Source organism: Mastomys coucha, unplaced genomic scaffold (genome assembly GCF_008632895.1).
Source record: "Mastomys coucha isolate ucsf_1 unplaced genomic scaffold, UCSF_Mcou_1 pScaffold15, whole genome shotgun sequence".
NCBI lineage: Eukaryota > Metazoa > Chordata > Mammalia > Rodentia > Muridae > Mastomys > Mastomys coucha.
The window spans coordinates 136,285,254-136,311,431 of NW_022196897.1; the positions used below are offsets into that span (position 1 = coordinate 136,285,254).

The 26,178-nt window shown below is 45.1% G+C and overlaps 1 protein-coding gene across 1 annotated transcript in view; it reads right to left on the reverse strand.

Annotated features, from left to right (window-relative positions):
• Positions 1 to 11,673: 11,673 nt before the first annotated feature.
• Acss1 (acyl-CoA synthetase short chain family member 1) overlaps positions 11,674 to 26,178 on the reverse strand; it is a 52,548-nt gene continuing 38,043 nt past the window's right edge. Inside the window, exons 6-14 of the mRNA XM_031372200.1 lie at positions 23,006 to 23,153; positions 21,737 to 21,874; positions 20,372 to 20,464; positions 19,218 to 19,330; positions 18,755 to 18,881; positions 17,951 to 18,078; positions 17,765 to 17,828; positions 14,802 to 14,920; positions 11,674 to 13,350 (exon numbers count right to left, since the gene is read on the reverse strand). Of these exons, the coding sequence (XP_031228060.1) occupies positions 13,171 to 13,350; positions 14,802 to 14,920; positions 17,765 to 17,828; positions 17,951 to 18,078; positions 18,755 to 18,881; positions 19,218 to 19,330; positions 20,372 to 20,464; positions 21,737 to 21,874; positions 23,006 to 23,153 (1,110 nt within the window). The 3' untranslated portion in view covers positions 11,674 to 13,170. The remainder of the gene's footprint in view (positions 13,351 to 14,801; positions 14,921 to 17,764; positions 17,829 to 17,950; positions 18,079 to 18,754; positions 18,882 to 19,217; positions 19,331 to 20,371; positions 20,465 to 21,736; positions 21,875 to 23,005; positions 23,154 to 26,178) is intronic.

The window sequence follows — 26,178 nt, forward strand, 5'->3', positions numbered from 1 at the left end:
TCCAGCCCAGGGATGGCACCACCCACAAGGGGCCCTACCCCCTTGATCACTAATTGAGAAAATGACCCGCGGCTGTACCTCATGGAGGCACTTCCCCAACTGAAGCTCCCTTCTGTGATAACTCCAGCCTGTGTCAAGTTGACACACAAAACTAGCCAGTACACACCAGTAACCTGTTACATCCATTATATGTATCCTGTTCCAGTTACATCGGTTATGTGTATCCTATGCCCAGTATGAAACACATGGGCCAAAACAACCCAGAACACACACACTAAAAATAATAAGAGAGCTGAATACACTGAACTTCCTACATAAGAGGAATCCACCAGAGGACCTGTGAGCCCCTCAAAAGAGAGTAGTTATGGAAGACTGCTCATGAAATTCAGGGCTAAAGTTAGAAATGGTCTTGGAAGGTATCGGTTAGAGTCTGTTAACTAGGAAAGTTTCTGGAAGAGCCAGTGGCCATATCTCTAAAACAAATAAGTACACAGAGAATTACTGGGAAATACACTTATGGCCTTCTCTTGAAGCACATGAGCCTGGATGAGCTGGGGTTAGAATAGGCTGAGCTGCAATCATTTGTGTCATGCAGTACGACTTAGGAGTTTTCTGATTGGAAGTCACAGGAAAGTCCATTTTGCTTGTTGTATCTGGTCTTAGTGCTCTATTGTCCGACATTACCCTCCAGCCCTGCAGCCAATCGGCATCACTGTCTTCATTATACCAACTATTTGCACAAAAAGAAATGGGACTGCTGTGCCTGGTTAGGTCAGGTTTCTCAACCTCAGCACTGATAAAATTTTGGGCTAGATAATCCTTTGTTGTAGAGGTGAAGTGGCAGTTGTCACGTGTATAGGATATTTCACATCACCCCTGGCCTTTACCCCTTAAATGACAGTAGCACCCCACCTAGGTTAGTCCTAGAATTAACCTGGAACACCAAAAACCTGTGTTGTGAAAAATTAGGTCACCAGCAGGAAGGTAATGTCATTTGTAAGAAGTTGGCCCTACTGGGAGGACATGCCTTTGATGAGAGTATGGGAGTTAATCCCTTTACTCTTTCAGTTTTTTCTTTCTTTCTTTCTTTTTCTTTTTCTTTTTGTTTTTTTTTTGTTGTTGTTGTTCTTGTTTTGTTTTGTTTTGTTTTTTGTTTTTTAGAGACAGGGTTTCTCTGTGTAGCTCCGGCTGTCCTGGAACTCACTCTGTAGACCAGGCTGGCCTCAAACTCAGAAATCCGCCTGCCTCTGCCTCCCAAGTGCTGGGATTAAAGATGTGTGCCACCACCGCCCTGCTCTCTTTCAGTTTTTTCATTTCTCCACGTTGGGGTAGCAATTGCTCCTCCACATATCCCCACCATAAAGTACCACCACAGACCCAAAGCAGTTGGAGCCAGCTGATCATGGGTTGAAACTTCTAAAATCTTGAGCCAAAGCAAGCCTTTTTATAAATTGATTGTCTCAGTATTTATTATAAGGACAAGAGATTAGAAACAAATAATAATAATGTTTTTTAATGTCTTTAAACATTGCCAGATGTCCTGCAAGGGACAAAAGAGCCCTTGACTGGGAACCACGGGCTGAGACCACTACCTAGGGACTTAAGATACAGCTCATTTTCACAGAAACACTCATCTACACAGACCGTATTTATCACAACAAAATGGGGCCATCCCAGCATGGCAAAAGAAGCACATGATATTGAGCAGTCATTTCCCAATGTGCTAAACTAGACAAAATCGAAACAAGCCTGAATTTAGTCTTAGGCCTTGCCCTCTAATCCCACACTGATCCAGTTCTTTATACAGAAACTTCCCAAAAGCCTGTCAGGTCCCAAGGATTGTTATAAAACAATAATCCTCAGATGTGCCAATATTCATAAGTGTAAATGGGGAGGAAAGATAGAAAGCATGATGACTGTTATAAATATTCTAAAGAAGTGGTACAAAAGGATAAGCTAGGTATCCTGAGACCTTCAGGGAAAGCTGTGCTGACATATAGGAGTAAACCAGAAGAACTTGTGCACCAACTCTGGATAAGTAAGATTCCAGATGGTGAGCTGGGAGGATAAAGAAGTACAAGAGACAAAGTAGGAGGATTTGAGGGGCCCTGAGACTGGTGATGATGAGCAAGGGTAGGCTTCAGGGTCCAACTGATGAAAGGACAGACACCTAAAAGGAACAACAAATGACTAGAAAGTGGAAAGAAGGGCCTAGAGAGATGACACAATGGTTAAGCACATTTGCTCTTGTAGAGGACCCGGGTTCAGTTCCCACCACCCACGTGGCAGTTTACAACTGTCTGCAACTCCATTTCTAGGAGATCCAAAGCCCTTGTCTAGCCTCTGTGGGCTCCAAGCACACATATGTGAACATACATACTTTCAGACAAAACATTTGCATTAAGTGCATAAATAAGTAGTTGTTAAGTGGAAGTATCAGTACTGAGAAAGAGCTTCCAGATAAATGGCCATGTCAGTAGGAAGCCCTGTTTTCAGTGCAGATAGAGTAGAAGAGAGTAGGAGGCTCAAGAATGTTGAAGAACCTATGCACAGTTGATAGAAACAGCTACAAGAGCCAGTTTAAGATTAGAGAGGAGTAGACAGACATGATGGTATCCTAATGTATTCCCAGCTACTCTGGATGCTGAGGCAGGAGAGTCACTGAAGTCCAGGAGTTTGAGTCCAGCTTGAACAACATACCAAAGTCCATCTCAAACATAAACAGAAAAGGACAATTACGAAGACAAATAGCCTTACAAAGGGAGACACTATAGACCCTGGGCACAGAACAAATCGGTTTCATGGGACTGGAAGAGGATATGAAGTAAAGAGTAAGAAGAAAAAGAAAAAGGGGGAGGAAGAAGAAGAAAACAAAGGAGGAGGAGGAGGTGGAGCAGGAGGAGGAACAGGAGGGAGAAGGAGAAGCTGCTGCTATTGCCACTGCAACAAAGTTCCTCTTCACCATTCACCAACAAGTCTAACAGGACTGGCCATCGCTTTTTCCCCCAAGCTTCCTTGGCAATGCCTGAAGTTTGGCTCTTCTTTCACTGTGAAGCATTAAATCTCAACTGTTGCCATTCTAGCTTGCAATAATAAGGTGGCCACAGGCAATGGATCTCACCATAAAATAAATGCAGAGGTGTGGGAGTCCTTTTAAAAAGAGTGGACTACCAACCTACTGCCTGCAGCAGCAGCTACTTGTCAGCTGAGGAAATTGGCCTCTGATGTCTAAGCCAGTCAATAGAGAAATTTATGCTGCCCCTGAGAACGTCCCATCTGACATACTAACATCCTTTGCATGGCTTCAAACTTAGTGTTCCATGTGTTAAATTTCAAACCTGCAGCAAATACCAGAGATTCCTATTCAACATATCAAAGCTAACCTGGCCTCCAGGTTCTCCCAGCATCCCTTAGTCCCTACCTGTTACACTGTATAGCCGTCATACCCTGCCCTCTACACTGAACTTTCCAGCCCAGGGGCTGGGCTGTCCTTCCCCTAGAGGCTCTTCCATATATAATTCAAACATTTTTGGTCACCCACCTTTTTTGTACCTTTGGCTTCCTGGCTGTACACTTGATTCCCCCTCTCTCTTCCACTCCCCCTCTCTCACATGGCTCAAGACCATGACTACTCTAGACTCTTCCAGATGTGCTTGCCTCTAGCTATGCTCTCCTACTCATCTACAATAAACTTCCTCCTCCACCATACCCGGGAGCAGTCATGTCTTTTCCTTTTTATTTCTTGTTTTTATTCACCATGGCCCTCCATTTCATTTGTCCCAGAAGTCACTAACTACAGTCCCTGCCCAAATCCTTATTCCTGGACAGAACATCTTGTTTTGCAGCATTCAGTAGGTTCTGTAGCCCCATGGGACATGCAATAAAAAACCCACAGAGCAGACAAGGTGCTACCAGTGTAGGCAGGGCAAGGCTGGCTTGCTAAGTGATGAGTGTTCTGCCAAGTACACAGGAAAGGGACAAGCTGAAAATGGGCTGCCTAGAATAATTACTGTAATTGTCCCATCTATTCTTTCAGCCAGTCCAGCCTCAGCATCCAGGGTCTTAGCCCATTCAGTAGGTGATGGCTACCAGTGGAATGGATGTTTATGTTTGTTACCTGTCCAGGAAGTGAACCTTTCCAGCCCAATTGTTCTCTTAGCAATTGCATTTTTTACTGGCACCTCATTACTTGTGTTTAATTACACCCAGAAACCATTTTGGTTTTGTGTTTTATGTTTTGTTTTCCACAGTGTTAGGAACCCAAGCTGTTCCCCTACACTACATCCTAGGGCCCTGGAAACCATGTTCTGGTTTGGTTTGGTTTGGTTTGGTTTGATTTGGTTTGGTTTGGTTTGGCTTGGCTTGATTTGGCTTGGTTTGGCTTGGCTTGGCTTGAAATAGAATCTCTCTGTGTAGCTTTGGCTATCCTGGAACTCACTGTGTAGACCACGGTGGTCTCAAACTCACACAGATCTGCCTGTCTTTGCCTCCTGAGTGCTAGGATTAAAAGTGTGGGCTGCTGTCCTGGCTTAGAAACCACTTTTTAAAAGCAAGTTACCACCTGTTTTTGGTTTTTTGTTTGTCTGTTTTGATAATTACTGTCCTGACATTTATTTATTTACTTACTTACTTACTTATTTTGGTTTTTGTTTTTTCAAGACAGGGTTTCTCTGTGTAGCCCTGGCTGTTCTGGAACTCACTCCGTAGACCAATCTGGCCTCGAACTCAGAAATCCACCTGCCTCTGCCTCCCAAGTGCTGGGATTAAAGGCATGCGCCACCACTGCCAGCTCCTGACTTTTATTTTGTTGCACCAATTGATTGACATCTGTGAGATGGGAGTCTTGGACTCCCAGTAATAAAGAAGTTAATGGTTAATGGTTTAGGTTAAGTAATGTCCATCTTTAGGAAAGAAAATGGTCCAAGTTGTGTTTGCCCAGTCTCAAAACTGTCAAACTTACAGGAACAGAGAAGGAGAACCTGAGGTTACTCAACTGGTGACGTTTTCCAAGAAAACTCCATCTACCAGCAGGAGACGTTGATGGTGCTGGTTCTTTCAATAGGGTTCCAGACTCCTACAGCCCTCACTGCCTCAGAGATCCATGATCTAGGAGGACAACTAACACCCCACTCCCTTCCCTTTCCTACTTCTGGGCTTGTTGAAAGAAGGATTCCTGTCTCCTGGCTTGTCACCTCCTTGACCAACAGTTGACACCTGTAGCTCATGTTCCAGAATCACTACTTGGTGCTTTGGCTAGCATTTGCATGGTAGAGAGAGAGAGCACAGTCTGTGTGACAAAACTGAACCCAGATTTAAGAGATCTGCAGATGGCCAGTGTGCAGGGTGACAGCATACCTGCAACAGATTTACTGAGGAAAAAACTTGGGGTTCCCTGAATCTCCCCACATCCTTAGTAAAGGGGAAAAGGGAAGTCCAACACCTGGGCCCGACAGTGGCCCTTAGCTCTACCCTAGAGAGAGAACCTGGGGCTTTCCCCATGCTTCCTCCCCTCTTAGTCTTCCAGAGAACATGACAGGTGAGGATAACAGGATCCCCCTTGTGAGCTGATGAAGAAAGACGAGAAGGCTTTGGTGTCATGCAACTAGCTACAGTGCTAGGACATCTCATATGTGAGCCCCTGAAAGGGCCCTCTGAGGCTGGAGAGATGGCTCAGTGGTTAAGAACACTGACTTCTCTTTAAAAGGTCCTGAGTTCAATTCCTAGGAACTACATGGTGGCTCACAATGATCTGTAATGAGATCTGATGCCCTCTTCTGGTGTGTCTGAAGACAGCTACAGTGTACTCATATACATAACAGCCAACAGATACATGCTAAAGAAAGTATACAGGATTCAGAAAGGAAGAACAGAAGCTTGGATATGTACAAAGGAAAAAATATAATTAAGTGATAAATACAAGCAAAAACCCAAATTATGTTGTCTCTGGAGAACAATAACTGATATATAAAACAAAAATGCTTATGGGATTGAAATGTAGAAAGAATTAAGATGTGATGTGTATAGGATTAGGTTCCTAGGTGTTTACATCAGTTGGAAATAACTTTTAAAAAGAAATTAAAGGTAGCAATTAAAATTATATTTTGATAAATTAAGAGTGTAACTTGTGGCTTAAAGTAACAGTTTATAATTAGTAAGCATTTATAGTTTCAAGATAATAGGGAAAAGAAAAGAAACAGTATAATAAAAATCATACACTCAAAAACTGAAATCTTAATTAGTCAAGAGAAACAGAAGACTGTAAAGTGGAAGATTTTAATTCAAATAGTTATATTAAATATGAATGAACTAAATATATTATTTAAGTAACAAAGATTATCAGAGTGGTTTTAAAGTGAAGGGATTGGCTGGGGGTATAGCTCCAAGGTAGAATACATGCCTACCACATAAAGCCCTGAGCTTAATCTCTAGTACCACCAAAATCTAACATAGCAAATAAATAAAAACATGTGACTACATATTTTTGCTTAAAAAATATATGAAAAATATAAGAATATAAAAAGATTAACATTAAGGGGATGGAAAACTTTCTTTTAAATGCTAACAAAACAAAATATGACTATATTAATATCACACAAAATATACTTTGTTGCAAAAAATGTATATTTAAAGGACAACGAGAAAAATAGTAACAGAGAATCACCGGGGGCACAGTGATGCACACCTTTAATCCCAACACTCAGGAGGCAAGGACAGGTGGAACTCTGTGAGCTCAAGACCAGCCTGGCCTATATATATAGTGAGTTCCAGGGCTACATAGGGAGACCCGGTCTTAAAAAAACAAAGAAATAAAAACTAAAAATCAAAGAGGGATACTCTTAAAAAAAAAAGTGAGTTTTTATCAAGATGTTAATGACAGTTTAAAATAACACCTAATATATAACAAATGATATATATATATATATAAATATGTAAGTAAGAACAAATAGTTTAAAAGCTACACATTTAAAAAGAAACAGACAAGCATACACTCACAGTAAGAGATCCTATCGTGTTTCACTAAGAAACTGCAAATAAAGAAAACATAGGCAATATGATTGGCAAAATTTACCTACAAGATGTGCATAAAATAGTCTTCCTAGTGGTTGCAGAATATGCTTCTTTTTCATCTAGGTTGTGATTGTTATAAAAATTAGTTGAAGACATTAGATATGGTGATGTGTACCTATAATCTCCAGCACAGTACCATATGCTTATCAGCTAAACATTTGGGAGACAGAAGTAGAAGGACCAAAAGTTCAAGGCCTTCCTATATAGTAAAATCAAACCCAGTCTGGGCTACAACAGACCCTGTGAAACATGCACACAAAAGCACACGCACACAAAAGGGTTGGGGAGATAAGGAGGGATGGTTGTCACTGAGCATGCCTGAAGGAAGGAATCTTCCACTAACTTCAGAGGACTGAAATCCTAATAGTACGTTGTCAGAACAATGCATAAATGGCTGAACCACCATGACCAGAGAGCTGAAGAATCATCAGATAAAGATACACACGTCTGAGAATAAACTGTGCTACGTACCTCAAAACGCAAAAATAAAAATCTGAAAAATTCGAACGTTTAGAAATTTAAAAGATGCTCTTCATCTGGTGTTCACACTTATCTCCCAGGATTTTGGAAGCTGAGGCGGGATGAGCAGGAATTTGAGGTGAACCTGGGCTACCTAGTAAGTTCCATAACAGCCTGGGCTACACTGAAACCTGGTCTCAACCCCCTCCCCCTCCCAAAAAAAAAGAAAAAGAAAAAGAGTTGTGCCCCCTCCAAACACACACTAGGGATAGCTGTATTACTTTTCTGTTGCTATAATAAAATACCATGACCAGAAATTATTTGGGGGGGGAGGGTTATTTGAGACTTAAAGTTCCAGAGGGGTAAGTCTCTCATGGCAGGGAAGCATGGCAGCAAGCGGAATTAGCAGTAGGAGCAGGAGACTAAGAGACACACATATACCGCCTCAGACACACAGCAAACTGGGAATGGGGTGAGACTTGAAATCTCAAAGCTGGCCTCAAGTGATTTACTTCCTCTATCAAGGCTACACACCTAAACCTCCCCCAAACGGTACTGCTAATTGGGGTCAAGTGTTCAAATACATAAGCTTATGGGGGATAAGCTCATTCAAACCACCATAATAGCCTTCTAAACAATCAATGGGGTAAAGAGATACCCCAACACAATACCAACAGAAGCTCCAGAAAGGCCAAGTGCTTCTGCTGGCTGGGAGAGGTTGGAAGCCAGGGTCTGTGGCAACTCCTCTGTAGAAGGGCAGATGAAGGTCAAATAAACACAGACAAGGAATCTTGGGTGCTAGAGGAGGTGGAACCATGCCCAGAAACCCAGAACCTCTGCTGGTTATCTCCATGGTAAACAAGGGCCCTGTTGCAGGCCCCCAGAATATAAGCAGCCATCCAAGTGTACACTCAGCTTACCAGATAGCTTTCACAATGTCTTCGTTTTGTAGCCCTTATCTACTTAGAGGGAGGCAGCTCAGTCTCAGAACTCCGACAGTCCAGAAGCCATCTCCCCCACCCCAGTAGTTCAGTATGATATGAAGAAGAAACATTGTCTAAGTTTGGGCTGCTATAATAGAAAGCTGCAGACTGGGCAACTCAAAAGACAGTCATTTCTGACAGTCCTGCAGACTGGGAAAGTAAGACATTGGCAATTCCACATTGGGTAAGAACCTACCTCCTGGCTTGCATGCTTCAGTTTCTCTGCTGTGTCCAGCAAAGGGAGGAAGTAGGTAGGCGCTTCCACATCTTTTTATGAAGGCACCGTACCACCCATGAAGGTATCACCTTCCTGACCTCATCACCTTCAAAAGGCCCTTCCTCGTAATACCATCACTTTGGGTGTAGAATTTCAACGTAAGAATAGGATGAGATCACAGACATTTGGTTTATAGCAAAAGTTGTTTATATCTATGTTTGATACCATAGTTTAAAATGAATTGGTAGGGAGCCCAGGATGTCACTCAGTAATGGAGGTTTGGCATACCTGGGGCCCTGGGTTCCATCCCCAGCACCAAAGAGAAAAGAGAAAGAGAGAGAGAGAGAGAGAGAGAGAGAGAGAGAGAGAGAGAGAGAGAGAGAGAAAGGAAGAGAGAGAGAGAGGAAGGAAGAGAGAGAGAGAGAAAGGAAGGAAGGAAGGAAGGAAGAAGCATTAGCAGTCGCAAGAATATCATACATAATTGATTTAATCCTGTTATCCGACAAAATTTTTGAGCAAGATGGCAAGGAAAATTATATAAATCAGAAGAGAGGTAGTTGAAGCTCACTGACAACATTTTTAATTGGTTATTTTATTTATTTACATTTCAAATGTTATTCCACCCTTCCCAGTTTCTCCTCCACAACCCCTCTATCCCACCCCCCTCTACCTGCTTACCAACCTACCCACCCCCACTCCCCTGTCCTGGCATTCTCCTACACTGGGGCATCGAGCATCCACGGGACCAAGAGGCTCTTCCCCCATTGATGCCAGGTAAGGCAATCTTCTGCTACATATCCAGCTGGAGCCATAGGTGCCCCCATGTGTACTCTGTGGTTGGTGCTTTATCCCTGGGAGCTTGGGGGGGGTCTGGTTTGTTGATATTGTTGTTCTTCCTATGGGGTTGCAAACCTCTTCATCTCTTTCAGTCCTTAACTGGCAAGGTTCTTTTAAAAAACTGCCACTTTAAGAGAGGCATCCTCTTGGCCTAGATCTCTAAGGTGGCCTCTCACCTTACTCTCACATCAAGGCTGCATCTCCTTGGTCCAGAAATGGAAGACAACCTTCAATCTAGACATTGTCTAAACCTAAAGGATGCTCCCCTTGGACTCTATCTAGGCTACTTTTCTATCCAAAATAACCCATTCAGAGAAAACCTCAAAGTTCACAGTAAGATAACTTTAAAAATCAATCTGTTTTCCAGTGGTGGTGGCACATACTTTTGATGCCAGCACTTGGGAGGCAGAAGCAGGCAAATCTCTGTGAGTTCAAGGTCAGCCTGGTCTTCAGAGTTCCAAGAGGAACTTGTTCATGTAGTCAAGGCTACACAAAGAAACCCTGTCTCAAAAAAAACTATCTATCTGTTGTGTCATCCAAAGCTTCCTCAAGCAGGATCATATGTGTGATTAAGCCCCGGGTTCATGGATTCAGACTATTTTTAGGCCCTCTACCTAGGTCATCTAGGAAGAAGAACATCTATGAAGGGTGACAGGGATGTGAACTTTGCCACAGGGCCTCCCTAGTACACAAGATTTGGTAAATCTCAGTTTCTGACATTGTTCCCTGCTGGGTATGGTGAGGATAGTAACATAGTATACAGATAGTAACTCTCAGAGACTCCAATACCTCTCGGTGCGTTGTGGCCAGTCGCATCTTAAAACGAGGAACCGATGGACCCCTTTTTCATCACTTCAGCTTCTGTGGGTATACCTGGGATGGACGTTCCCCAGCATTTCCTGTAATTGCCTTTCATGTAAGTGTGGCAATCACGGCATAAGTGATAACCATTTCATTGCCATAAATTTCTGCCATTTATTTGTCCATTTGTATATGTGTGAATCTGTGACATCTGTGTGTGTGCAGAACACAGACAGCACACAAGAGGTCAGATGGCAACCTGCAGGAGTCTTTTCTCTCCTTCCACTGTATGGGTCACAGAGATTAAACTCAGAGCATTGTGCTCGGCAGTAAGCACCTTTACCTACTTACCTATCTCTACCAGCGGACTGTTCTTTTCGCTGAATTTTAGTACCAAAAACTCGGTTCCTTGTCCAAAATTTCAATGAAACAAAAACCTAGACACAAGGGGAAGTCCCGAGAGAAATGGGCAGGTAGCTTGTAAGGCCTTCACTAACCCCTGGGTCCTCATTCTACTTCTGACACCTTTTCTTTGGTTGTGAGCCTAGCCTTTAATGACTGAGCCACCTCTCCAGCCCTGGCCATACCTTTTCTTATCAAGCAGCTGGTAGATAATTAAGAGTCCACTCCCGTGGTATCTTTATGTGTTTCCTACCATCCCAGACAGTATCAGATGGTCATACCTGAGCTTGTTACTTAGGCTGCGTCCTGAGGGCTAGGAAATGAGCATCATAACTCACACCTGCAGCCAGAGTCAGCCGCTTCACAGGGTCAGGTGTTTCCCTGCAGAAATGGTGGCTTCTCCGGAAGCAGTGCCATGATAGCTTGAATTGCTAAGGTGTTTGCCTTGCAAGCATAAGACCTGAGTCCTAGCCTCAGAACCTAGGGAAAATAGGCAGAAATGAATAGAATAGGCAGGTGTTCACTGCCTATGGAGATAGAATCTACAGGGCTCATTGGCCAGCCAGACTAGCCACTTGGTGAGTCCTAGGCCCAGTGAGAGACCTTGTCTCAAAAAGAAAAGGTAGATGGTGCTATGAGGTTGTCTTCTGGCCTCAAAGCACACACACACACACACAAACACACAGGAACACATGGCACTAACACTTTTTGTGTGTGTGCTATCTTTTGAGTTGGATAGACCCCTTTTCGTTTTCCCTTAGGGTTATGTTGGCTGGGGTGGGGTTGGGGGGGAAGAAGAGGTCTGAGATGATTGCTAATTTAGCATTCAGGAGGCTCTAGATTCAATCCCTAACACCAGGAAGAAACAACATTGAATAACGTTGACCAAAAACATGCCCATAAAAAGACAGTGAACAAGATAAAATTTTATTTGGAAATTTCTATAAATCATTCCGAGAGCCTCTATCAGTAACCTGCTAACCTAGGCCATTTCCTAAAGGGCACAGTAACTACAGTCAGCCACGTCCATTACATGGCTCTTCACTGCTGATTGTAACAAAGGACTATTAATATTTGTGCGTACTACAACCACCCCGCCTCCTGGGAGTGTCAGCATATTTACCCCATTATCCCAGAAGTCAGGACACACAGTAGGTGTGCAGTAGCTAAGATACCCCTGAAACACCCATAGAGCTAAGGTCTGTAGACCAGACAGAACAGTCTTCCTCTGCCCCCAGGGGCCCTGTTCACAGAGCTGCCACCCCTTCAGCCCTCCCATGCTTAGCCACAACCTAGCTACAAAGTAAGCTTCTCATGACTTCACGGTTTGCATCACTCACCAATGTCCAGAGGACTTAAGGCACATCGAGAGAGAACTTGCTCAGGAGCACCAAATGTCATCATCATTGGACCACAGTGAGTTCTTGCCGCCCCAACCACAAAAGAAAGGGCAGGCAGTGTCTTCAGGAGCCCAGTTCCGATGGGACCGCCGGCTTAGTAAGACACCTGAGTTTCCACTGGCTACCATGAACAACCTCACATGTTTGAAGCAATACGATCTCCTACTGGGAGGCACCTTGGGGAAAGAGCCTCCTTCCAGATCACAGCTTAGAGAAACAAGCCCAAATGATTTCACAAGTGAAGGAGAGGACATTCACCCTGTCCCTTGGGAGTTAGAGGTGCTGGTGTGTAGCTCAGAGGTAGAGCATTTGCCTAGTGTGCTGGAAGCCCTGAGTGCAATCGCGAACACTCAAAATGTAAGAATTGTCCAGTTTGTTCTATCATAAAATAAACCAAATGTGAAATAGACACAGGAGGTGGATATGGTGACTTGGATTAGCAGGATCAGGAGGAGAGTTATATGTCAGAGGCACAAACATCTCTGGTTTGGACTTCAAGCACACTGAATGGTAATTAAAAAAAAAAAAAAGCACATTCTATTATCTTCATCCCTGGAGAGGCAAGAAGGGAGATTCTTCCCACCGTGTGTGTGTGTGTGTGTGTGTGTGTGTGTGTGTGTGTGTGTAACTAAATGTTCACATTATGCTCAAATGTTCTGTTACTCTCCCAAAATAGAAAAAGTACAAAAAATAAAATATTTTGTGTTTTGTATCTAGACACATCTGGAGAAAGCATGACAGTTTTGGAGCTAAGACCTTTGGCCACCCGTGCTAGCTTAATGCCAATTATGACTTAATTCTGGAAACCAGATGTAGGACAAAGGCCTCCCCCTCCAGATGCAGCCCTCTGGGCCTCAGGAGAAAGAAAGAGGGACTTCAACTCCAAATAGGGCAGTAGATGGGTCATGTGTTCAGATGAGACAAGTCACTTTTGAAGCTCCTTTCCCTGAGGACGACCAGAGGTCCTGTTCTGCTTTGTCTGAACAACATAGAGGCACACCTCTCAGTTGGTGGCAGCCCGCTGCTCTTCATACTTCTGGAAGGCACTCAAGATTTCCGTGATGACACTGGGATCCTCCAGGGTAGTGGTGTCCCCTAGATCCTGCCCCCTGCTGGTGATGATCTTCCTCAGCAGCCTCCTCATCACTTTCCCAGATCTGGTTTTGGGGAGACGCTTCACCACCTGGCAAAGATAAGTGGTGTTAGCATCTGGACAGCACCCTCTGACACAGCGACTGTACTGGGATAAGAGTTCTCCTGTGGAGGCTGACAGTCCCACAGACGACTACAAAGCAACCTTGCCTGATCTATAAGCCAAGCAAGGTCTTAATCCCCCTGCAAACTGACCCTGAAGCTGAAATCAACCCAGAGGGCAGGATCTAACCTGTGACCAAGCTTTCTGATCCCCCTCCAGGTGTGACCATTGAGCCCGTTTTGTCTACCACAATACTTGAGTGATTTCCTTCTCAGTCCAAGCCTAAGCAGAAAATCTTGTCATAACAGGCTGATACTTTAAAAGCTGTGTTTGGAAAGGGTGTGTGTGTGTGTGTGTGTGTGTGTGTGTGTGTGTGTGTGTGTAGATGGTAGTACTTGCTGAAGATTGAAGCCCTATCTGGAGATAGTTAATGTTACAGTTTCAACTGATAGGCCAACATTGTGAGCAATATGAAGGGGTGATGGGCCCTTCCTGCCTCAGAGGATTCCAAACCCAGAAATCACTGTGGAGAGGTATCAGCAAAGAAAGAAAAAAGAGAAGAGACTCAAGGGTGGCCCAGGCCTTCCCACAGGAAATTACTCCTTGCAGGAAATAGGAAACATGTTCAGAAACCACACGAGGCTGGAAAACTCCGTGTCTCTCAAACCTTTAAAATCTGGAGTTTGGCTGAGACATAGCTTAGTGGTAGAGTTCAAGGTCAGCATTCAGAAGCCCCGGGGCTCAACTCTGTTATGATTTGAATCTCAGATGTTCTCCAAAGACTATGTTAAAGGTACGGTCACCAGTGTGTGGTGCCATTGGGAAAGAGTGGAACTTTTAGGAGGTGGGGGTCTGGTGAAAGAAAGAAGAGTCATTCAGGGGTTGTCCTTTGAAGGACATTTTAGAATCCCTGCTCCTCCCTTCTTCTTGGCTACCATGATTTAAGCAGCTTTGTTTGCCACTTGCTTCCCACCAAGATAAAAGGTGTTGTTGCTGGCCAAAATACAGCCAGCCAACCAACCATAAACTGTAACCATGAACCAAAATAAAACCTTCCCATCATTTAAGTTAATTGTCTCAGACATTTTGCTTCAGAGATAGAAAGCAAACACATACCTAACACCACAAAAAGAAAAATAAAATAAAATTCCTATTCTCCTTACCCTTCAGTCCTACACCGGTAGCCATCCTTCGAGTGTTACAGAGTACCTAGCCTGGCCTACAGCTGTGTCCTAACGAGGTGTCTGTTGTAAACTTTAAATGCACCGACCTTCCCTGTCTCAGGAAAACCACTCAGGGAAACCCAAACCACTAATGACAGTTTTGATGTTGGGATAAAAAGAGCCCCTTGCTTGTAAAAGTTCATCATTGCTTGACATTTGTGGAAAGCAGAGACTTAAAGAGAGTAATGCTATCCCCCTGAGGTGGAGTTGACTCACCAGGATCTGGTCAGGCACAGCATACTTGGCGATCTTGGTGGCCACTGCCAACTTGAGTTCATTTACTACCACATCTGCATCACTGATGTTATCTTTCAGCACAATGAAGGCAAACGCAGCTGGAAAGAGAGCAAAGACTGGGGAGTGCTAGGTCCTGAGTCTGCCTTGAATCCCTATGGCAAGCTGCTATAAACCCAGAGGGTTTCTAAATCTGAGATGTTACATAGTAGCCACTGGTTTCAGCTATTGTACCCTGAAGGAGCACATCCACTACACAAGAAGTGAAAGCAACTCCAGCAGCTGCTCTGCCAGTGTCCTGCATGGGTGGTCATGCGTGGTTGAGAGCATAACACAGCCCCAGTGCTGATGTGACCTGGGACATGGGGCTTAACATTCTGTTCCCTCAGCTGTGAAAAAATGCATGACATGGAATGCCTGGAAATAGGCACAAGATTGTGTATCGCCATACTGGTGAACACATGGCTTTTTTTACTTAAAATTTTTGTCCCCTGAGGCTGGTTTCTGTTCCCTGACCATCCCATCAGGTGGCTTCATGATGGCAGAGGCTCCACCTACTTTACATTCACTGGCATCTCTCCAGCATCTAAAGCCATGCCCTGAGTATAGTAGGTGCTTGTTAAATGTGTTGACAAACGATTATTTCCTGCCGAAGCTACAATCTGTATGCAGTGAACTAAGCTGCTACTAGAAAGGCTTCCCCATCTTCACCCGAAAAACTCTTATTCATCCCTAAAAGGCAAGCTTGGTTAACAGATACTCTGTGACAATTTCTCTTACTCTGTCCATACTTCATAGTATTTGGTCTATAGAATGATTGATAGCTCCACTATCCCCACCCCATCAGGTTGTGAGATCTTCAGAGGAAAGAACTACATTATTTCATCTTGGCAGCTGGATGAAGGGTGGTGGAGGTGCAGGTTAAGAGCCAGAGACCTGCAAGATCCAAATGGTCACAAACCAGTAGGACTAGAAGCTAGCCAAAGCCCACAGTATTCAGATCCTAGTCAAACTAGACCCATGGGTGCTCAGAGGAAGTGGGGACAAACTCCAAATGTGTCCAAGCAGCTTGACACTAAGAACTGTGAATGGGTTATTCATGAATTACAAATCTGTTAGAAGCCAGTAGCATCACACTACATGTAAAAATCCCTCCCAGCCCTGCAGGCACTGAAGGGCCGGCAATACACGATGCTGACAGCTGATGCTGGGGTACAAAGACGCCAGAGGACCCAGAGAGAATGATAAGCATCAGGCACCACACTGGGGGTGCCCATGAAGAACCCACACGCAGGCAGAGTCACTGAGGCAGAGCACAACCCAACACACAACCTACCCCATCTAAATCTACTCAGCTGCAGTGCAGCTTCTTTAACCTTGTTCCTATTTATTTTCTAGGGTTCATCCAAGGGCTAATAGACCCCTCCCCAAGAACAAGGCAAAAGGTGCCTGGGGTCACAAGTCACTCCCAGCAGTTCCTTCGCTCTTGGGTTCAGGACTGAAGCATTGGCACTGTCTTGAGACTTGGGAACATTGAACCTTCACAGCTTCCAGATGCTGGGAACACAGCAGGGCAATTCAGATCTTTGGACCACAATGTGGGGACCCCAAAAGTGGGTCCAGGTCCCTACCCAAATGAGGTACCTTCACAGATACCCATGAGGAACTGCTCTCACTGCTACCCACCTCCCATCTTGATATCTAGACATAGCCTCTGCTGGAGGGTGTCCCAAACAGCTCTCCCACATGCCTTTGTCCCGATAGCAAAGCCACAGCCACCTCAGTTCTATGGTAATGAAGGATGTTGTTTTTGAAGCACTTATTTGATTTTTTTTTTTATAATTTTAAAAAAGTCAGTTCAAAGAAAGTATCTAATGGGGCTGGAGAGATGGCTTAGCAGTTAAGAACACTGGCCACTCTTCCAGAGGACAGAGGTCCTATTCTCAGGATTTACACGGCAGCTAATAAACATCCATAAATCCAGTTCCAGGAGATCCAATACCCCACCTCTCTACCTCTGCAAGCACCATGCCCATGATGCACAGATACACATGCAGGCAAACCATCCATAGACATTAAAGAAAGATATAAAAAAGAAAGAAAGGCAGTGTCCAAGGTGCTGTGGTGGAGCTCAATAATAGACGGCATGCTTAGCATGTGTGAGGACTTGGTTTCTAGCTGGGACATGAAAAAGGTTTAAATGTTTGGTTAAGCACGAGAACAGCAGCACATAAACGTAGACAAGAGCCAGGTGACACTTGGAGCACGCTGTAACACAGAATGTCCCTAAGAGGAGAGAGAACACTCAATCCCAGGCCACTTCACAGGGCACACAAGGTCATTTTGTACAGAAATGACCTCACACATGCTTAGGATATGGCCATGTCACCCCAGGCCACAGGGTCTGCCACTGCAACACTCAAGTGTCCTTTCTAGACACAGCCACTTGGGAATCAGCTGTCTCTGGGGAAAATCTTTTTTAAAAAGATATTATTGATTTAAGAGCATTCTGATAATTTACTCTGCCCTCCCTTACTGTGTCAATATGCTGTGGAATGTCAAGTTTCCCCAGCATCTCAGGGCAGCACGCAGCCTGCTAAGGGGCATAGCCCAGTACACAAGTATAGCAGACACAGAGCTGGCATGAATGCTGAAACCAAGCGGGCAGGTAGGCAAGAGGATATGTGTGTGGCTTAGAAAGTGACCCAGTCAGAGATACCAGAAACGGGGGAGATTTCCCAGGCATAGCCAGGGGCCAAATATATCATGGCTTCTTATGGCTGGGCATTTCATAGCTTAGACAATATTTACCTTGATCAGTGGCCTCCCCAGGAAGGCAACAGTATAGCCCACCATGCCCTATGACTGTATCCTGTTTTGTCTTCCTATTGGAGCACCCTGCTGCACATGATCTTCCACTATAGAGAGAAGCGGGGGATGCTCACCTTCTCCTTTGATGTCATGAGGGTACCCAATGACAGCAGTTTCTGGGACAGCGGGATGGTCAGCCTGTGCAGAACAGAGGACAAAAGGCCCTGAGAGGGCTTGGGGTGTACATTCCCACCCTGACTCTGAGATCAACAGAGGCATCATGAGAGTACCAGTCAAAGTAAAAAGTAGGTTGAGCTTACCATGGCATCCTCAATCTCTGCAGTCCCCAGGCGATGACCACTGATGTTGATGACATCATCCATGCGCCCTGTGATCTGGTAATAGCCACCCTCCGTCCGGTGAGCTCCATCTCCAGTGAAGTAATAACCTACACCATAGTGGAGCGTTCAGAGCCAGGGGCTCTGGGCCAGACCCGGCACAGTCCAAGCTCCTGACTTGTTTTCTCCCTCCAGCAACTAACCCATAAACACCTCTCTAGGTGGTCCCAGGCTGGGTTCTAATGAGAGGGCAAGTGACACTGAGACTATGTCATATGAATGATGTCAAGACTGTTAATGTCCAGGAAACAGGAAACAGGCAGTAGCATAGCAGGGATGCTCATAAAAATGGATGCAGCTATAACCTTGAGACTCAAAGCTACTACATCCAGCAAGGCAGAGAGAGACCTTGGCAGTCACACAAACTTCCAACCCATGACCCAAAAGAAACATGCAAAGAATGGGAATGTAAACTGTGAGAACACCCAGCCTCTGCGACAGCTTCCCAATCATGTCTCACCACTCATCCCCCCACCCCACCCCAGTCTCTACCACGATATCCATCCCAAGCCAGAGCCATGGATATACTCATGTTCATCCCGACCCTATCTCCCAGTCAAGGTAAGGAAGGCCTGAGAAGCAAAGGGAGGGTCCAGAGCCAGGCTCACTTTCACAGAGCCATCACATTATACACAGCTGCCATGAATTTAACCAGTTCCTCTATCTATAGAAACATGATTCCAGGAATCCATGAAGAAGATATGGGAATCTACCCTAACTGCTCACCTGGGTATGCTCTGAAGTAGGCATCTATGAACCTCTGGTGGTCACCATAGATGGTCCTTGCCATGCCTGGCCAAGCTTGGGAAATACACAAGGCCCCAGAGACATCGCCACCCTCCACAACATTGCCCTACAGATGGAGAGAGACATTCATGAGAGACCTGGCTAGATCTAGGAGAAAGGCAATAAGTTGACTATCAGCTTGACCGGAGGCAGAAAATATAAAGCACCGGATAGAACTCTACAGAACTTTCCTCCTGACAAAGTCTGAGGAGGGCCCTGAGTTGCAGCAGTCATTAGCAGTGCTGTTTAAGAAAGAGCTGCAGAGCGTGTGTGAGGGATTGGCCTTTACTCCAAGGACTAGACCTGCATCTTAGCAAGGGACAGAAATCAGGAGGTGGGAGGCTTCCCAGATGAGTAGCAAGGCCTTCTGTGCAGGGGACAACCTCTGCAAGACCCCTCACACCTTCTCATCCATGAGTGCAGGGACGATGCCAAAAAATGGCCTCATGGCCATGCCCGGGAGGATCTCTGCCCCATCTTCTGAGGGCCGAGGTGCAATGCAGATGCCTCCAGTCTCTGCAGGAAGGATGAAGAAACACCAATTGACCTGGGAACCAGGGACAGATATGTTCCACAATGCGCCCATCTAGGCTTGGTCTGTAGTCTCCTCCACTGCGGGCACAAGTGAGCTCTGAACTCTGCATTTAAGAGATGGGTATGGGCACTACCCTCTGTCCAATAGGCCCTTACTGGGCCAGGCCTATGTTTGAAATAAGGAAGGGTGAAAAGCCACCTACTTGCATAAGAAGATGGAAGAAATAAACTGCTTGAAGCTAAGGCCAATGAATAGTGATGACGGTGTGGTGATTTCTCTGGCGCCTGAACCAATCAGCATGTAGGGCAGTGTTTCATGAGGCACACTGTGAAAAGTTCTCTGTCCCATGTCTCTCAGCACAGACCAGAGATGTTATATGAACCTGTCTCATGCTGGCTATGTGCAAAATAAGGCTTTCAACAGATGTGTTACTGTGTAGTGGTGGCCCCTTTCCCTGAACATCCCAAGGAATCAGATATTTAAAAAAAAAAAAAAAAAAGGACATATCAAAAGAAAAGTGCCATGGCGGTGGGGGGGGGAGACTTTTTTCTCCTGCAAACAGGCGTGTCCTTCTCGGAAGTGTCTGTGGTTGGAAAGGGGTGCTACTGAGGCAGAAAACTATTGAGCATGTATGAGATCCTGGGCTGAGGTCCCAGCACTGCACCAAAATTAAAAAGGAAGGAAGCAAGCAAGGAAAGGGCCTCTGCCTGTAAAGGATGAGCCCCGAGGACTTGCTAGACCACTGGCCCTGGTTTGTCACCTCATTTCCCCCTCACTCTGGAGCTCACACACAGGCTGTAAGACGCACATGGAACAGAGGCATTACATGTCCCCGACAGTAGCCAGGCTGTACCTCTGAACTCTCTCCTAGGCAACTGCATGCTGAAGGGACATGGGCCTCGTGAGCACCATCACAATCATTTCTGAGAGCATGAACCCTGGTGCTAGGTATGCATGAGCCCCTCCAGTCCCAGGTTAGCCCTCAGGCCTGTGACAACTCCCCCCCCCCCAGAGGCACTCACCCGTCTGCCACCAAGTGTCCACCAGTGTGCATCTGCCATCACCCACAACTTTGTGGAGCCACTCCCAGGCCTCATGGTTGATAGGCTCTCCCACTGAAACCACACAAAAGCAAGAAGAAAATCAACAGGTTTCAAAATAACCTGGAGCAAAAAGAAATACGTTTTTAAGGAGGAACAGCTCAGTGACCTTCTTGAAGGCTACACCAAGGGACCTGGAAAGGCCTGTGTTCCCATGCCCATAGTCATCAAAGTAATGCACATTATGATGACTACATGCACTCTGACCGCTCAGAAGGTTCAAAACTATGGGGAAACAGGATACTACCCATAGTGCAGGACTGAAATCTGGCACCAAGTTTCTGAGGAGCAAGTATGGTGCATTTGCTGTAATTAAGAGATAGGGTTAGAAAGATGGATCAGCAGTTAAGAGCACTAGCTGCTCTTCCGGAGGTCCTGAGTTCAATTCCCAGCAACCACATGGTGGTTCGCAACAATCTATAGATGAATCTGATGCTCTCTTCAGGCAGGTGTATGTATATGTATGCAGCAGAGCACTCACATTAAATAAATAATTTTTTTTAAAAAAGAGAGAGTATACATTTCATACAACTATTTTGGACAGTTATCAAGAATCTACCGAAGCTAAAGATGTGTTTTACCCTACTACCTGAAATTTTGACTTCTGACATTTACTCCATAGAACTCAGAATAGACACCTGACAAAGAATGGATATGTACACAGATGGACCCATGCCAGGCTTGCTCATCACTGCCAGAAAGAGACGACTGCCTTTAAGGGCAGAATGGGTAGGCTGTGGTCTATCTATGCAGTGGAATACCATAGAACTATGAAAATAAGCAAGCCACTGCTACCCATGACAACAGAGTGTATGGCCCCACCCACATGTAGCTCAGAACATAACCATGCACACTGAGAGAGTTCCTACAATGAATCACAGCAAGAGGTTGCCAGAGAGAGCCTTCCATATCCTATTCTGTTTTCTAGTCTATATCCTTCTCTAGTTGATCTAGGTCATGGTCACCTGTGTTATGTATGAAAGAAAGCCTCTATCAACCTGGCTCCTTGGCACCTGCACGCTTGACTGGCTCTTAAACCTCTAAAAAGAGATGTTCTGCCCTAGCCTTCACAGCGACTGTCAAGAAAGCTCCCGGGGGCTAGCACACAACCCTTGCTCATCAGTTTAGAGCAAATATGACTGAAACAGTGGAGTGCCCCTGCCCTGCCCTGCCCTACCCTGCCCTGCCCTGCCCTGCCCTGCCCTGCCCTGTTTAGTATAACTACCCAGTTTAGCATTGCCTAGCAAAGCCCCAGGGCCATGCTAAGCCACACCGCATTGTGCTCACCTGACCCCAGTGTGCGCAGGGAAGAGCGGTCATACTTTTTCACCCAGGCATCCCCATACTTCAGCAGCAGCCGGACAGCTGTCGGGGCACCATAGAACTGGTTGATCTTTAGCCTCTGCACTGTCTCCCAGTAACGACCTACAAAAGAGTCATAGTCAGCTAAGTAGCCCACCAAGCATGACCTAATATACACATGCAAGCCGAGCTCAGAGTTATGAGGGCTGGGTCTATGCATGTGATCATAGAAAGGGAGCCTATTCCATCCTTGAAGAAAGGGGGTCCCAGGGAACTCCCTAATTACAAGGTGGCATGCAGAAGCTTCTGCACCCAACATTGGATGACAGCATCACATGAGGTGTTCCACGTGAGGTGTTCCACGTGAGCTAGTCAGGGATCAGCTTCAGACGTTATTGCTGCAGGTTTTTTAAAAAGTGACATGGAACTTTGAACAATAGTTATTAAATGATCCCTAAAGTATTGACCCATCTTCCCTCCGTAACAGCATAGCTACTGGTATATGTGTATCCATATGCCCAGAAAACACAGACCTAATACTCAGAAACTCCACAGATCACACTGTTCCAGGAAGCAGTTCTTAGGCAACAATCCTCTGTCCCTGCTATCACCCCATTAAGCTTCCTTGAGTGCAGCTGAGGGGGCCAAGAGGCAGCAAAGAAAAAGTTCACACCCCAGAACTGTGGCATATTAAGGCAAGAACCAGCAACAATTCAACTACACTAAAGTAAATATTTGGGGGGACCGTATTATGTGAGAGAAACACAGAAAGACAGCAGGATGCGGTCGTGTTCTCAAAGATGCAATTTAACAAGGGTGGCTATAAGCAATGTATGGTCCTGAGGCTTGGACGGTGGGACTGAGAAGGGTGGGAAAGATGGATGGATTGCCCAAGCTTTGAGGAAGGGCCACATGTAGACAACTGAAGTGGCCCTAGATATGAGATGGAGAATGCTGAAGCAGTGGCTCTCAGCAGGCAGCTTCCAGTATAGGCACAGGAAACACGAAATGGGCAGTTTTGAGATGAGATTGCTCCTGGTCAAACTCCCTCTGATCTTTCTGCACATGTAGGCTCCAGTTCATCTAACAGGGCTCAAAGACTAGCATATCCAGTGTCTATCTGGCTTCTGGTCAATAGGACAGAAGAACTGCCCGCTTACCAGATGCAAGCCTCCAGGCTTCTGTGACTCTTCCAACCTTGAGTTCCCTCCCCTACTACCTAGAGCCAGCCTCACCAGAGTTCTTAGTCCTCACCAGCATCAGGGTAAACTGGGGTACTCTCAAAAAGGACTGTGGTAGCTCCATTGCAGAGGGGTCCATATACCACGTAGCTGTGTCCTGTGATCCAACCGATGTCAGCCACACAGCCAAAGACATCACCCGGCTGGTAGTCAAACACGAGCTACGGATACAGGAGAGGACCTTCAAGAACTTGTCTTTCCACAGTCACCCTTTTCCTACCCACCACTAAGACACAGTCATTTGCACAACAGTCTGTAACTGTGACAACCACCACAGCTGTCAGGAGTAAGGTGACTGATGGCTGCAGAGGTTTCCCACTGAGCCCAGCAGAAGACAGAGCCACAAACATAGACAGCGACAGTGACCGTGTGGCTATTACAAGTACCAAACTGTACATGGTACATGAGTCCAAGGAATGATTGCAAGCCAAATAATGCTGAGCTTCAGAGTGAAGTTTGCTCTGGAGTTCATCTGTGATCTAAAGACAGCCCATGTCCTGAAACAGGTATGCATTGGTGGTGACATTTCATCTCAATATACAATTAAGGTGTGGCAACTTAAAGTGGGTATGTGCCTTGGCATTAGTGCACAGTCTTGTCATGAGCAAAGCCCTAAGTTTAATCCATAGCATCAAGAGAAGATTAAAAAATCTGGCGTATTTCTAAACTACCTTATATCACTGTTTTTTTTAAAAAACATTCTAAATATTTAAACATTCTAAAAATCAAATGCTAGCACCTTCTGAGCATCATCAGCTTCTGTAAGCACGCAAGAGACACCTGCTTCCCCTCACTGAAGGGACATCTTGGGATCCTATGGACCATCTGAGGAAAACAAAGCTTAGGGACCCAGTGACAAATGACTAACTGACAAAAGACAAAGTCTAAGGAAATGAAAGGGATAAAAGGGAACCTACAGGATAAAGAAAACATTTCAGATATTGTGATGAGCAAAAATACCTATGTCTAGAGATATGCTTTGGGGTGGATCTTGGAAGAAGCATGGGACAGTAATAGACCACGTTATAAAAGAGAGGACTGTAGAAAATACCTCTACAAGACCAGTAAGCATCCCGTTTCTTCACCAAAGTGATATCATTTCATAGTAGTTCATTTAAACATAGATGGGAACTTGATAGGATTTATGTGTTTTTTTAAAAGAGAGTTTTGCTGGGTATGATGGCATACACCTTCAGATACTTTTACTTGGAAGGCAGAGACAAGCAAGATTCTATGTGTTTGAGGTCACTCTGATCTACACAGCAAGTTCCAGGCCAGCCAAGACTGCACAGGAAGACCCTGCCTCAAAATTTGTAATCTTTGGTTGGGAAGTCCCCAAGTTCCAACTACCTCGGACCAGAGACATTTTCTCTAGGAGTCACCAGTTTGCAAGCAGCTGCATGAAAGGTCATGGGCAACCAGACCCTTCCAGAGCTGTGACTCCTGATCAGCAAGGACAGTCCAGAGGAGGAAGGCACTTTCACTGTTCTGGGGAATCAGGATGCTCTAATCTTAAAACCCTCAAGCACTCAAGAGCAGAACAATTGTGTATGTAATTCATATCCAAACTGTCTGTCCTAGGCTGAAGATTTCTTTCCCCATATTTCCTTACAGGAAACCCTGGGCTTGTGTGCATTCATTCTCTAAAAGGCCCAGCAGCCAGGAAGGTCTATGACTCTGTTGCATACCCCATTGTCACTCACACCTCTGTCACCCTTTACAACCAACCATTCTCTTCCCTAATAGTTTCAACACCATCAACATGCACCCACGTGCATGAGAACACCCATAAACAAATGATCACATGCCTTTGGGAAAATATGCTCATTTGTATGCATACACATGCATCTAGATACATGTAAACATTCCCCCAAGTGAACACATACACGCATATTAAAAGATGTACACTTGAACCAAGGACCCTGGCATAGACTGTCATCTGAGCACAGGGAAGCCCCAGTTTGGACATCTCTAACATCTTCCACTGAGGACACAGAGACATGGCAGCCTCAGCATTGGCACAAGCTAAACCAGTCACATCAGAGCAGAGCTGGGCACACCTAGCTGGGAACAAGAGTTTCACTCCAAAAGACATTTTACTGTGTATCATAGCCACACAGAATGTGTGCTATGGAGCTGCCTGGGTTCTTGGGAACACCCCAGGTCTCCTTATACCTCAAGGCCTGAGTGTGACACCTAGCATAGAAAACCTTCCAACTTCAAATGAGCAGAAAGGCATACATCTGTCATGACATACCTACTTGTGTTTAATCTTAGTCTCTACTCAGAAGTCTCTACTCCCGATGCTCTAAAAAAAAAAAAAACTCTTGAGTAATGAAAAAGATGCTTCTTGTTCTACCTCTGTACCTCATGGTAGTTTGAATAAGAATGGCTTCCATGGGCCCACATATTTGAATGTGTAGTCATAAGGGAGTAGCACTATTTGAGAAGGATTAAGAGGTATGGCCCCATTGGAGTAGGTAAGGCTCTGCTGGAGAAACTGTGTCACTAGGGGTGAGCTTGGCGATTTCAAAAAGCCCATACCAGACCCAGCAGCATACAGTCTCTCTCTCTCTCTCTCTCTCTCTCTCTCTCTCTCTCTCTCTCTCTCTCTCTCTCTCTTACCAACTTCTCCAGTGCCATGCATGCCGCCCTGCCGCCATGCTCCCTGCTATGACGATAATCAACCAAGCCTCTGAAACTGTAAGTGAGCACCTATATATACATGCATATGTATATGTGTATATGTATATATGAGTTGCCTTGGACATGATGCCTCTTCACAGTTACAGAATAGTGACTAAGATAGAAACTGATACCAGAGACTGGAATAGTGCTATGACAGGCCTGACCATGCTGTTTGTTGGAGGAATATTGAAGACTGTGAGACTTTGGACTGGAAAAGCAGTTGAACACTTTAAGTAGACTTTAATAGGACATTCCAGTAGGAGCATGGAAGACACTGCAGAGGGTTATTTGAATGGTTGGGACCCAGCTCAAGAAGTTTCAGAAGGTATTAGTAAGTGTTAGTAAATGGCCTAGTGACCATTCTTGTGATGTTTTGGTAAAAAGTGGCTGCTTTCAACCTTTGTCTATCTGAGGCTAAATCGAAGAGTTGCATCCTGAGTGAGGTAACCCAATCGCAAAAGAACAAACATGGTATGCACTCTCTGATAAGTGGTTATT